The following is a 14,089-nucleotide window of genomic DNA, read 5'->3' as shown; positions in this document are numbered from 1 at the left end:
AAATTGTTTGAATAGTCCCATTTCAGAAAAAGAAATAGAACAGGCAATTAAACAACTCCCTAAGAAAAAATCCCCAGGACCAGATGGATTTACATGTGAATGTTACCAAACATTTAAAGAACAATTGGCCCCAATGCTATATAAATTATTTGATAAAATAGGGAATGAAGGAGTCCTACCAAATCCTTCTATGACACAGACATGGTACTGATACCTAAACCAGGTAGGCTGAAAACAGAAAGAAAATTATAGACCAATCTCCCTAATGAATATTGATGCTAAAATCTTAAATAAGATATTAGCAAAAAGACTACAGAAAATCATCTCCAAGATAATACACTATGATCAAGTAGGATTTATACCAGGAATGCAGGGCTGGTTCAATATTAGGAAAACTATCAATATAATTGGCCATGTCAATAACCAAATTAAAAAAAACCATATGATCATCTCAATAGATGCAGAAAAAGCATTTGATAAAATCCAACATCCATTCCTATTAAAAACACTTGAGAGTATAGGAATAAATGGACTTTTCCTTAAAATAATCAGCAGCATCTATTTAAAACCATCAGTAAGCATCATATGTAATGGAGACAAACTGCAACCATTCCCAATAAGATCTGGATTAAACAAGGTTGCCACTATCACAGTTACTATTTAATATTGTATTAGAAACGCTAGCTATAGCAATAAGAGCTGAGAAAGAGATTAAAGGAATAAGAATAGCAAATGAGAAGCCAAATTATCACTCTTGTCATGACATGATGGTATACTTAGAGAACCCCAGAGATTCTGCTAAAAGTTATTAGAAATAATCCACAACTTTAGAAAAGTTGCTGGTTATAAAATAAACCACATAAGTCATCAGCATTCTTATATATCACTAATAAAATCCAACAGTCAGAGTTACAAAGAGAAATTCCATTTAAAGTAACTACTGATAATATAAAATATTTAGGAATCTATCTGCCTAAGGGAAAATCAGAAACTTTATGAGCAAAATTACAGACCACTTTTCACACAAATTAAGTCTGATCTAACCAATTGGAAAAATATTAAATGCTCTTGGATAGGGTAGCAAATATAATAAAGATGACAATATTACCTAAACTAATCTATTTATTTGAAGCTATACCAATCAGACTCCAAAAACTATTTTAATGACCTAGAAAAATAACAACAAAGTTCATATGGAAAACAAAAGGTCAAAATTTCAAGGGAATTAATAAAAAAAAATCAAATGATGGTGGCTTAGCTGTACCAGATCTAAAACTATACTATAGAGCAGCAAGTTACAAAACTATTTGGTATTAGCTAAGGAATAGATTAGTTGATCAGTGGAATAGATTAGAGTTCAAGGGATAAAACAGTCAACAAATATAGCAACCTAGTCTTTGACAAACCCAAAGATCCCAGCTTTTGGGATAAGAACTTACTGCTTGATAAAAATTGCTGGGAAAATTGGAAACTATATATGGCAGAAACTAGGTCATTGATCCATACTTAACGCCAGTACACCAAGATAAGGTCAAAATGGGTTCATGACCTAGGCATAAGAATGAAATTATTAATAAATTAGAGGAACATAGGATAGTTTACCTCTCAGACCTGTGGAAGGGAAGGTTTTTATGACCAAAGCAGAACTAGAGATCATTACTGATCACAAAATAGAAATTTCGATTATACCAAACTGAAAAGTTTTTGTACAAAACAAAACTAATGCAGACAAGATTAGAAGGGAAGCAATAAACTGGGAAAATATTTTTACAGTCAAAGGTTCTGATAAAGGCCTCATTTCCAAAATATATAGAGAATTAACTCTAATATATAAAAAATCAAGCCATTCTCCAATTGAAAAATGTTCAAAGGATATGAACAGACAATTCTCAGATGAAGAAATTGAAACTATTTCTAGTCATATGAAAAGATGCTCCAAGTCATTATTAATCAGAGAAATGCAAATTAAGACAACTCTAAGATACACTACACACCTGTCAGATTGGCTAAGATGACAGGAAAAATAATGATGATTGTTGGAGGGATGTGGAAAACTGGGACATTGATTCATTGTTGGTGGAGTTGTGAACAATCCAACCATTTTGGAAGAGTAGTTTGAACTATGCTCAAAAAGTTATCAAACTGTGCATACCCTTTGATCCAGCAGTGTTACTACTGGGATTATATCCCAAAGAGATTATAAAGAAGGGAAAGGGACCTGTATGTGCACGAATGTTTGTGGCAGCCCTTTTTGTAGTGGCTAGAAACTGGAAACTGAATGGATGTCCATCAGTTGGAGAATGGCTGAATAAATTGTGCTATATGAAAATTATGGAATATTACTGTTCTGTAAGAAATGACCAACAGGATGATTTCAGAAAGGCCTGGAGAGACTTACACGAACTGATGCTAAGTGAAATGAGCAGGACCAGGAGATCATTATATACTTCAACAACAATACTAGATGATGACCAGTCCTGATGGATCAGGCCATCCTCAGCAACGAGATCAACCAAATCATTTCTAATGGAGCAGTAATGAACTGAACTAGCTATACCCAGAAAAGAACTCTGGGAGATGACTAAAACCATTACATTGAATTCCAGTCCCTATATTTATGCACACCTGCATCTTTGATTTCCTTCACAAGCTAATTGTACAATAATTCAGAGTCTGATTCTTTTTGTACAGCAAAATAATGTTTTGGTCATGTATACTTATTGTGTATCTAAGTTATATTTTAATATATTTAACATCTACTGGTCATCCTGCCATTTAGGGAGGTGGGGGGTAAGAGGTGAAAAATTGGAACAAGAGGTTTGGCAATTGTTAATGCTGTAAAGTTACCCATGTATATATCCTGTAAATTAAAGGCTATTAAATAAAAAAAAAAAAAATTACCCTGGCATAGGTTATGTCAATAAAAAGTTATTATAATAAAAAAAAAAAAAAAGGAAATTGTCCTGAATTGATAGAAGAAAAGAAAGTAGAAACAAAAAATCCAGCAATTACCGCCTCATAGAGATCCCACGAGAAAAACACATAGGAACTTCCATTCACTAAATTTTAAAACCCCCAGATCAAAGAAAAAAATTTGCAAGAAACAAAATAAATCGCCCAAATCAAATATGCAGAAGCTACAATTAGAATTGTACAGGATTTATCAGCAAGTATGATAAAAGACTGCAGACCCTGAAATATTACATATCATTAATCAAAATACCTAGGCCTGTGGCTATAACGACTGCATTAGCACTCAGGACACACCAGAATCAGCCGGAGTCAGGATAAGCAAAAGTCCTTAGTCTTTATTCTTGGTCTTTAGACACAGGATTGAACAAGACGGAAGCAGAATCTCCGTGACAGCCTTCTTCCTCGTCTACCGCAAAGAGTGACTCTGGCTCGTCTTACTCCACTCCCTAATCCCTGCTACAATCCTCTATATACACCAATCATTGAGCCATCACAGGATAGTGGGAAGGACCATTTTCCAAGCATATTTCCATAAAGTATTGTCCAATTAGTAACTAGCCCTAAGTGCTTGAACCAGTCTCAGTGCAACGACTCAAGAGTTTCAGCCCTCTATGTGTGGCCAAAAATATATCCAGCAAAACTAACCATAATATTGAACTTCCACCCCCCCCCCCAAAAAAAAAGGAAATTTAATGAATTCAGGATTTTTTCTCAACCAAACCTGAAAATATGAGTTATTGGATTTTTACATAAAAAGAACCTATGTAGTTGTATAATTGATTTTGAAATATCACACATTTTATAGACATTCATTTATGAGAGGAGAATCACAAAAGAATGCTTAGGACACAGGGAAATTGTAGCCCACCTTTAAAAAAAAAAAAGAGTGAGACTGCAGTCTAAGGACTAATGATGGAAACATATCCATCTCCAGAGAAAGAATTTGATATTGATGTTGATTTGATTGAATATCAATCATTGAAATAATATTGATTGAATACAGATAGAAGCATGTTCTTTTTTATTTTCTTCATTTTTTTCTTTTATTCAAATTTTATACAATGATTTATATAGAAATGTTTTACATATATCTGATTGCTTACTGTCTCAGTGAGGAAGCAGGAAAAGGAAGGAGAGAGGGATAAAATTTGGAACTCAAAAAAAAAAAAAAAGAAGAAATTAAGTGAGAAAGATAAGTATCCTAGTTAAAATTCTTAAGATTGCAGCAGTTTGTGACCTGGAACATATCTTTTTTTTAAAAAAATGTTATTTTCAACTTACCAAACACCAACATCCATATAGCAAGGGGGAAAGAGTTATATTTGAAACTGTGACTTTCCATTTCATATCACTAGCTTTATAAAAAAATTTTATGAATATTACCTATCATGTTCAAAATTATTTTGCTTGTATTTGCTTTGGAACTTCCTGTTCTCTTCTTTGCCTTTTAAAAAAGTTTCAGTGCTCCTCTTTGGGGTATTATTAATCTCATCTCCTCTCTTTTCTTGACTCTCCCCCTTAAAAACTAACAAAAAGAAAAAAATTCTTTGTAACAAATCAGTACAGTAAATGAATCTACACAGTGGTTATGTCTAAAAAATATTATATAATGTACTTATTATATATGTCTGCCATCTTTCATTCTTTATTTTAAGACCTCCAGAGACATTATTGGTCATTGAATTGATCACAATTCTTTTTTTTTTTTTCATTACTATTTTATTTTCCCAAACACATGCAAAGGTAGTTTTCAGTATTCACCTTTGCAAAACCTTGTGTTCCAATTTTTTTCCTCTTTCCAAGGCAGCAAGCAATGCAATATAGGTTAAGCATGTGTAATTCTTCTAAATATATATTTTACATTCATCAAGCTTCACAAGAAAAAGCAGATCAAAAGGGAAAAAAGCCACAAGAAGGGGAAAAAAAAAACCACCAAGCATACAAACAATAACAACAACAAAAAGGAGAAAATACTATGTTTTGATTCATATTCCTCTATAGTTTTCTCTCTGATTGTGGGTTGGTACTTTCCACCCCAAGTTTATTGGACTCTCTTAAATCGCTGAAGGATTCAAAAGAGTCAAGTCTATCACAATTAAATTGATTACAATTCTTGTAATTTTTTTTTACAGTGTTGTTGCCTCATATAAATTTTTCTTTTGTTTTTGCTTACTTCACTGTGCCTGAAATTATTTTTTTTTCGCTTTTTAATAGTGCAGTAATATTTCATTATATTAATTACAATTTGTTCCACAGGCTTTTTCCAGATTGCTTAAAAGACAAATCCCTTAAGTTCTAATTCTTTTCTGTTTTTCCCTTTTCCCTTTAAATCTTCCCTTTGGGATCAGGAAATTTGTTTTGTTCATGACTATCTCCTCTCTTATGTTCTCTTAATCTCTCCCACAACCTAGTTGTTTCCTTCCTTAATTTGTTGTCTTTTCATACCAAACTCTGTGTGTGTGTGTGTGTGTGTGTGTGTGTGTTCAACACTCCTTTGTTTTAGATGAGTGAGGTTGTTCTGATGCTTACTCCTTTTGTCCCTTCTTTTGTTTTTATCCACTCTTCTTATATATTCTAATTATGAGAATTAGCAAGTTATATACCACTTTTGTCCTCTCTTTTCTTCAGAAGTATGTTTTCTTCTCTTCACTTCTATCTTTTTCCATCATCACATCCTCAGAACAGAACCTCTTCATCTTAATGATCTCCCAGGATCACCTCTAGGAGTTAAAAATTTAGCTGCTTCAATATCATTTAAAGATATTGAGGTGTTAAAGGAACTTTTGTTTTTTTCTCCCACTAGAATGTTAGCACATCATCATAGAGTGCTTTCTAATTGCTTAAATAAATTTGCCTTTTTTTTTTTAAACTTGTATTTGTATTTTAAAGGTCCTACTTACTTTTGTTTTTTCTTTTTTTTTTTCCTTTTTAAAATTATAGCTTTTTATTTACAAGTTATATGCATGGGTAATTTTACAGCATTGACAATTGCCAAACCTTTTGTTCCAATTTTTCCCCTCCTTTTCCCCATCCCTTCCCCCCGATGGCAGGTTGACCAATACATGTTAAATATGTTAAAGTATAAATTAAATACAATATAAGTATACATGTCCCAACAGTTATTTTGCTGTACAAAAAGAATCGGACTTTGAAATAGTGTGCAATTAGCCTGTGAAGGAAATCAAAAATGTAGGTGGACAAAAATATAGGGATTGGGAATTCTATGTAATAATGGTTCAGAGTCATCTCCCAGAGTTCTTTCACTGGGGGTAGCTAGTTCAGTTCATTACTGCTCTATTGGAACTGATTTGGTTCATCTCATTGTTGAAGAGGGCCACGTCCATCAAAATTACTCATCATATAGTATTGCTGCTGAAGTATATAATGATTTCCTGGTCCTGCTCATTTCACTAAGCATCAATTCATGTAAATCTCCCCAGGCCTTTCTGAAAGTACGGAACAATAATATTCCATAATATTCATATACCACAATTTATTCAGCCATTCTCCAATTGATGGGCATCCACTCAGTTTCCAGTTTCTGGCCACTACAAAGAGACTTGCCACAAACATTCTTGCATAGTTTGATAACTTTTTGAGCATAGTTCCAAATTGCTCTCCAGAGTGGCTGGGTGTATTCACAATTCTACCAACAATGTATTTCACTTCTGCTTTTTAAATCAGAAATTCTTGAGAGTCCTCTATTTCATTAAAAATCCATTTCCCACCCTTGTAAACTCATAGTCAATGTTTCAGGCCAAGTTATTCTTGGTTGTGAACCTACATCTTTTGCCTTTTGCAATATCATACATTCAAGTTTCTTTTCTCATTTATTATATAGAAGTTTCCATATCTTATGTAATTATGACTGTGGTCTCTTAATTCTTGAACTAGTTCCTTTCAACTGTGTATAACATTTTTTTTTTCCTTTCATTTGGGAGCTCTAGATTTGGGCTATGACATTCCTGAGAATTTACTTTTGTAGTTCTTTTCAGGAAATAATTGTTTTGTTTTGTTTTGTCTTGTTTTCCCAGTCTTCACTTTGTTCTTAGGTTCTAAAAGATCTGGGTAATTTTATGTATATTAATTTTTTAAATAGTGTACAGAGTTTTTTAAGCTATGGTTTTCAAGGGGTCTAGTGACTTAAATTATTTCTCCGTGACCTATTTTTCAGTCATTTGTTTTTATTATCATATTTCTTAGATTTTATTGTTTTAAAATTTTTTGTCTTAATATTACTTGATGGTTTGTGTATGATGCATTCTATTTTTTAGGGATTTATTTCAGTAAGGTTTAATATATTTTTCTCTAGACCATTTATTCTTCAGATTCCTTCAAAGGTTTTATTCATTCATTCATTCATTTATTTGTTGACTTCTGCTTCATTTCTTTTAGGTATTCATGTAGTCCTTTTGGAAAAATCTATTCTTTCTTCTGGATCTCTGCGTTTTATCTTTGCAGAATTACTTGCCCCCTTTTTGGGGAAAATATTTAGATTTGTAATAAATTTTTATACTTCTTGTTATTTCCTCCCTTCCCTCCCTTCTTTCCTTCCTTCTGAGGGAAAGCTTTGCCCCTTACTGTAGAGAGTCACAGTCAGTGGGGAAACTCTGGGTAAGGTATAAGACCCTTCAGCCCAGTGGGAACCTGCTGACAACATCTGGTTCGGCTCCCCATCTCCTCTAAGGGCTTTTGGCCTTCTTGAGAAGAAGTCAGGGGGTGGTGACAAACTGTGTTGAGATTGAAGTAGAGTGATACCAGGTGGAAGAGTGATACCAGGTCCCATATGCACAGTGATGTTTTTGTTACAGTATATAAAGCAGAAAGTCCTTGAAATAAATGGACTCTTATTTTTTTACCATCTTCCGGAGTCCTGTCTCATTACTTCTCCACTAGGAAGCTATATTTTAATCACCCCGGTGTGGGGACTCTAGAAAGCAGGATATTTTAATCACCATGGTGTGGGGGCTCTAGAAAGCATCAGTATGTTTTGTCACCCCAACTTGGGGACTCCAGAAAGCAGGACACAATACCTTCTACTGTACTTTTGGGTGTGATAGTTAGTCCTGCTTAGTCTCTTCGGTTCCTGTGCTGATCTCCATGTCCAAAGATAGATCCACTTGGATTTTTGAGGGTTTGTATTATTGTTGGATTTTTAGGGCTTTCTGTGTTATAACACAACAGGGTACTAGGAACCTAGAAGCCCTTGGGACTGGGATATCCTGTTTTATCACTGCTGCATTGTGTGCTGGTTATTTCTCTGCTACATCTCTATAGCTTCCAAGGTCTCTCTGCCTTTTGCTTTTTCTTGTGACTACCCTTCACTCTTTCTGCCTCTATAACCCAAGCCTGACACAGTACATGTTCCTAGTAGTCTCTGTTTAAATTGGAAGGCTACTCTATACTTGTGCTGGTGGGTTCCCTTTTCCATTGCCTTTGGAATGGACTTGTGCATTTCTGGAGTAGACAGTCATTTAGTATACGTTGGAGTTAGTATTCTTTGGATTTCTTGATTATTATTTCACTTCACATGGTGTGACCTACCTCTTGTTCAGACAACCACTTAAATATTATTGTGTGTAAGAAACTTCCTATTCTTATGTCTCCTGCCTTTTAGAGACTTCAGTCAGTACTTTACACTAGAAATATGCAGAGAATTATTGATGTTTACATCTTTACCTCAGGTCTTAAAGACAATAGTGCAGGAAAATAATGGCTATGTTTTTATAGCACTTTTAAGATTATAAAGCCTTTTCATAATAACCCTGTGGGAGAAGTAATACAAGGTAATGTTCCCATTTTACAAATGAAAAAGTTGAAGGTGAAGGAGATTAAATAATATAAGAAATCCATGTCATTATAAAATTATTATTGAAGAAAATTTCAACCTACATCTCTTGACACAGAAATGTGGCTTATTCTAATATAACATATATATATATATATACATAAATTATATATATATATATATATATATATATAAATATAACTAATATAACATAATTCTAATAAAAGTAGGATAAACTTCAGCAAGTAGAAGATACCTGCCATCTTCCCTATCCTCATTGCAGTGATAAATAGAACTATTAGGTATATAAAGGAACAAAGTCTTGTTATGATCAACATAATGAATAGTGTATTGTACATATTCTACTAGGTTCTTTGATTTTCTCAGTGACCCTAGAGGCTGGTACTATAAGAACCAGCCCCATCTGCAGCTGGATGATAGTTTATTAGAATGTTTTGTTAGGACAGTACTATACTGTGTTGAGTTAGTACAGGCAATGAATTTAAAGATTAAATTACAATATTGAAAGCATATGAATAATTGTAAGAATCCTTTCTACACAGGTATCTGCAGGAGGTTGGTTACACGGATACCATACTAGATGTAAAATCAAAACGGGTACGAGCTTTGTTGGGATTTGCAAGTGATGTCACTGAGAGGGAAAATGAGAAAAATCAGGAGTCAGTTATAAATGGAGCAGAAGCTGAAGTTCATAAGGAAACAGTGATGATTGGGTAAGTTTTTTTCTGGGAAAATATTTAGTTCATATTAAAATAGTCACCTTTTAATTATATTTTTGCTTGACTTTAAGGATAATTTTGGATTTAAACTGTGTAATAGAAAGAACTTTAAAGTTCTCTCTCAAGAATTGAATTTCAGTCTTTTCTGATTTAAGTTTGAAGAGATTGAAATTGATTATTTTTATCAGTTTGCTTTAAGAATGTTGTTAGTGTTAAAACTTGCTCAAGTGATTATTTTAGATTTCCATTTAGATTTCTTTACATTGCTTGAAATTTGAATATTAAATATAGGCTTCAGTATATTGAAACAAGCTTATATATTTCTGAAACCTTAATAGAAAATTGTATTTTAACTTCTCAGTACATTGAAATTCAGTTCAAATGATGGAAGAATTAAATTTCATTGTTTGTAACTCAGAAATTATATACAATAACTGAAATAATAAAATTAATGTCTAGTTTTAAAATCCATTTTTTATTTCTATTAAAATCTTTTATGGTTAAAATGGCTATTTTACATTTACATAAAAATAAGCTACCTATTTTAACATGACATTCCTTTTGGAGCATTTACTCCAAATTTATGTTTTAATTGTATGTAAAATTATTATAATATTTCATTGTTTATTGAAAAACTAATACTATGATCTAGAATTAAAATCAAAAGGTACAGATCAATGAAGTTATATTTTTAATTATAATTTCTATGCCTTCAAAGAAGACCAAAGTTGGTTTTCATATAAGAAATTGTACTGAGGACTTAGTGGTATTTAATTCTCTTAGAAGCAACACTTCAAAACTCTGTTTCTTGAGCCTTCGCTTTCCTCTTTCAGAAAGAGCATATTAAAGAATGTTAACATGTTTTCAAAGAATAGTGTCAGACCTGAGGATATATATTGTCTTTTTATCCATAGGTCCTTGTAGTTATTAATTCTGGTTTTATTTTTACTCATACTCATTCCTCATTTTATCTTTAATCTAGAAGAAAAGAATCAGATCATTATGGAAACCTCCAAAGGAGGGCATCTGACCTGATATAGACTTTTCATGCTTATCCTTTCTCTTCAGACTTGACCAGGATGAAAGTGCCATTCTTGTTGTTTACAAATCAGTCCATATTTTTACTAATGATAGAAATTTTAATTAACACAGTGTTCTGATGAGATTTACTTGATCTCTAAAATTTAGTCTATCAGTAGTTAACTACTTAAATAAGAATGAAACCTATTTTACATCTAAATTTTAAAATTTGCTCAATAAGTTTTGCATCCTTTCTGTTTGCAGGCCATTTAATAAATTCCTGAACAGAAAGCGAGTCTAGTATCTTAAAAGAGTTCATTCATTTCCAAAAAGATAATGATTTTCTTCCCAGATTCAAGCCATAGGTAATACCAGTTCATTACCTCTAAATACATTTGTATTTATTATTTAGAAGAAAAAGGATTCACAAGCTGGAGGTTGGATTTTGCTGCTTGTCTTTTTAGTTTTTTTTTTTTTTTAATAGCCCTTTATTTACAGGATATATTTGTCTTTTTAGTTTTACCTTTACCTCTTTTTTTCCTCTCATAGAATACACAAACTTTGTTCCTCCTTTTGTACAGGAGAAAATGGGAAAATTATTGAAAAAAAAAGTAAAGCATTAAAATTGCATTAGGGTAGTAACAGATGAAAAAATTGCCTAAATTTCAGAAGACTACAAATATGTTTCTCCTTCTCCCTGGGCCTCAATGTTGGGGCATATTGGGCCTGCAAAGAAAAAAAAAAAGATACTGCTTTAGGAGATGCTTAATTTTGTAATTAGATGATTATATTTGAATCTTATGTGATGATCCATTTGTTAGAGTTTGTTTGGCTTTAACATATAATGGTGGTTCCGGCAACGTCATACATCAATATTCCTGTGTTATTAACATGAAAGAAATGTGACCTCAAAATAATTGGAAAATATAGTAGTCTGAAGTAGTTGCACTTTCCCAAACCCATATCTCCTGGAAGTTGTTGGTTTGTATAGGGAACTCTTTAGTCTATAATTTGGATTGTGGAATCATTGCAAGCAAAAATAGAATGAGCACTTGAAATGTCATGGATTAATGCTTTCATTAAAGTTTACTTTCTGCTAATTACCTAAGATGTGTATACTTTAAACTAGGAAACCAGAGTTAACTGATTCTGCCTCTGTACTGGATACTTTCAAATTCCTTGAAAATGCAGACTTCAGTGATGAAGATGATGAAGATGATATTGATGGGAGAGAGAAAACCATCATTGATACTTCAACGGTGGGTCATATAAGTGAAAAAATATAAAAGTATCCAGATAACCAAATAAATGAAAAGTAAGAATCATTAATCCGTGACACTTTTTGGCCCTTAAATTTTTTCTGTAAACTATTAAAAAAAATCCCTCTGAAATTATTTTAACTAGTATAACTCTTAAATTCAGTATAGTGACTTCATTTTGAAAATCTCAGTTTGTTTCACTATTATCAGTCATCCAATATTCAGTTCAGTATCAACTCAGCACCTAACCATTCCTAGATAACTAATGTTAAATATTACATTATTGTGATAGTGTTGTATCACATAGCAGACACTGTGCTACCTGATAGAGGTAAATATTATCTGGTCAAGTGTAAACTCATATATAATATATCTTTAATAGGGAACCTTCCTTCTCTTGAATTAACTTTAAAGCAATGGTTCTTTCCTTGAATTATATAGACATTGATTTCAGAGAGTTTGTGAACTTCAATGCGGAAATTAAAAAAAAAAAAATTCACTAACAACTAGCTGAAAATCGGCATAACCTTTATTTGCTTAAAAACATTCTGAGGAGTCAGTAGGCTTCATCAGACTAAAAGCAGATCCATTGTACAAAATATTTTAAGAGCCTCAGTCAGAAGTTTGAGGATTGCTAAAATTTTTTTTGTAGTTCTTGCTTAGTGCAGCCTTTGCCATTTTCCTAATTTTAGCGTAGAGTCAAATGACAGTGTCATCAACAGAGAATGATCCTAGCAATGGAGTATATATAAAACTTGGCATTGATCAGAGCTCTCACTGGATGAAGGTTGATATTTTATGGGTTACTCTTAGTTTCAGAGTGTTGATTGATTCTGTTATGTAAGTACTACCTATCATGGTAGTCACTATGTGTGACTACATACATATATACATACAATTATTTATTCTCTTTTGTTTGTTTCTTTTTTCTCTAACTAGATTATAAATTCCTTGAAGTCAGAAAATATCTTTTTAACATTTTTATTTATCTCACTTTTCCATATTCATAATTGGATTTCAATATCTATATTATTACAGAAGCACAAAATTTCATAATTGAAAAGCATCTTAACATATAGTACATCCTTCCTATCTTGACAAATAATATCATCACAACATTCCGATAAATGATTTTTCTAGGATTTTTTTGAAGACCCTAAGTAAGATAGGGAACTTATTACCCCAAAATTGAGCTGGTAGAGTCATTTATCCAAATAAAAATCAAAGAAATTTTATTGTTAGAATAATGTGTACATTTAATTAAGTTTAATAAGCAATAAACTCTTGAATCAATCAAAAATATTTATGAAGTATCCGCTATGTTCCAGGTATGTACTAGCATGGTTACAAGTACAAAGAAAAAGCACTGTATTTATTTTGAGTAAGTTACCTTTGAGAGTAGGGACTGGTTTGTTTTTGTTTTCCTAAGTGCCTTATATATATAATAGGCACTTAAATAAATTATGTTTAGCTTATATAAACAAAAATAGATACTATATGGACCCTATTTATTAGCCTCTTTAAATAATTATTTTAATGGGTAAAGAAGCAATAGTAGAATACAAAGTAACCTGTGACACAGGGGAGAATATAAATATGAGAGAGACCCAGAGCAAGTATTTTGAGAAATTTCAAAAGAAAGTGATTGCTTGTCTTTTGTTGCTGAGGTATAAAACAACTTTATTGAATATTTAAAACCTGAGTTAGGCCCTGAAGGAAAGAAGGATTTTTATGTAAGTGAAAAATCAAAAGGAAGAGAGTTGAAAAGGAATCTCTTTAGGTGTGGAGGGTGGTATAAGCAAAAGCGTGAAGACAACTCACATGAAAAGTGGAGGAAAGGCTTGTCTGATTAAAAATGAAGCCCATGTGAAGGGAAATAGTATGTGATACAGTGAAAGAGATGGATTAGAGACAAATTGTGGAATACCTTGAATGTCAGAATCAGGATTATATTATCATATTAGTAAAAATCAGTTAAACTGAAATGACTAACCAGTTCAGAGAATATTGATTAATAAATCCTTGTCATATTGGAGGGAAGTTTGTAGTCACTCTACAAAGCTTTTAGTGTTGTCTTTTTTTCCCCCCCATATACAATTTTGATTTAGTGGTCTCAACATTCTGATAGAATTTTGCTCAAGTTGGTTCTATTAAAAATTTCTGATTTTATAAATTAAAAATTTTAAACTGCCCTGAAACATAATGCATAAAACATTTTCTTCTTGAAGTTCTGATGATACATTGTAATAATTAATTTTTTTTTAAACTTTCAAACTAATATGGCTAATTGAGACAAATACTTATGAGAT

General features: G+C 32.2%; 1 protein-coding gene across 2 annotated transcripts in view; it reads left to right on the top strand.

The window, feature by feature from the left end:
• Positions 1-14,089, top strand: part of STRN (striatin) — a 141,593-nt gene that overhangs the window by 66,384 nt on the left and 61,120 nt on the right. For both annotated transcript variants that reach the window (XM_031951268.1, XM_031951269.1), the window contains exons 5-6: positions 9,325-9,495; positions 11,651-11,780. In XM_031951268.1, coding sequence (XP_031807128.1) covers positions 9,325-9,495; positions 11,651-11,780 — 301 coding nt within the window. The remainder of the gene's footprint in view (positions 1-9,324; positions 9,496-11,650; positions 11,781-14,089) is intronic.

Source organism: Sarcophilus harrisii, chromosome 2 (genome assembly GCF_902635505.1).
Source record: "Sarcophilus harrisii chromosome 2, mSarHar1.11, whole genome shotgun sequence".
Lineage (NCBI taxonomy): Eukaryota > Metazoa > Chordata > Mammalia > Dasyuromorphia > Dasyuridae > Sarcophilus > Sarcophilus harrisii.
Note: the sequence above shows the minus strand (reverse complement) of the source record. Positions and strands in the feature narration are given on the sequence as shown.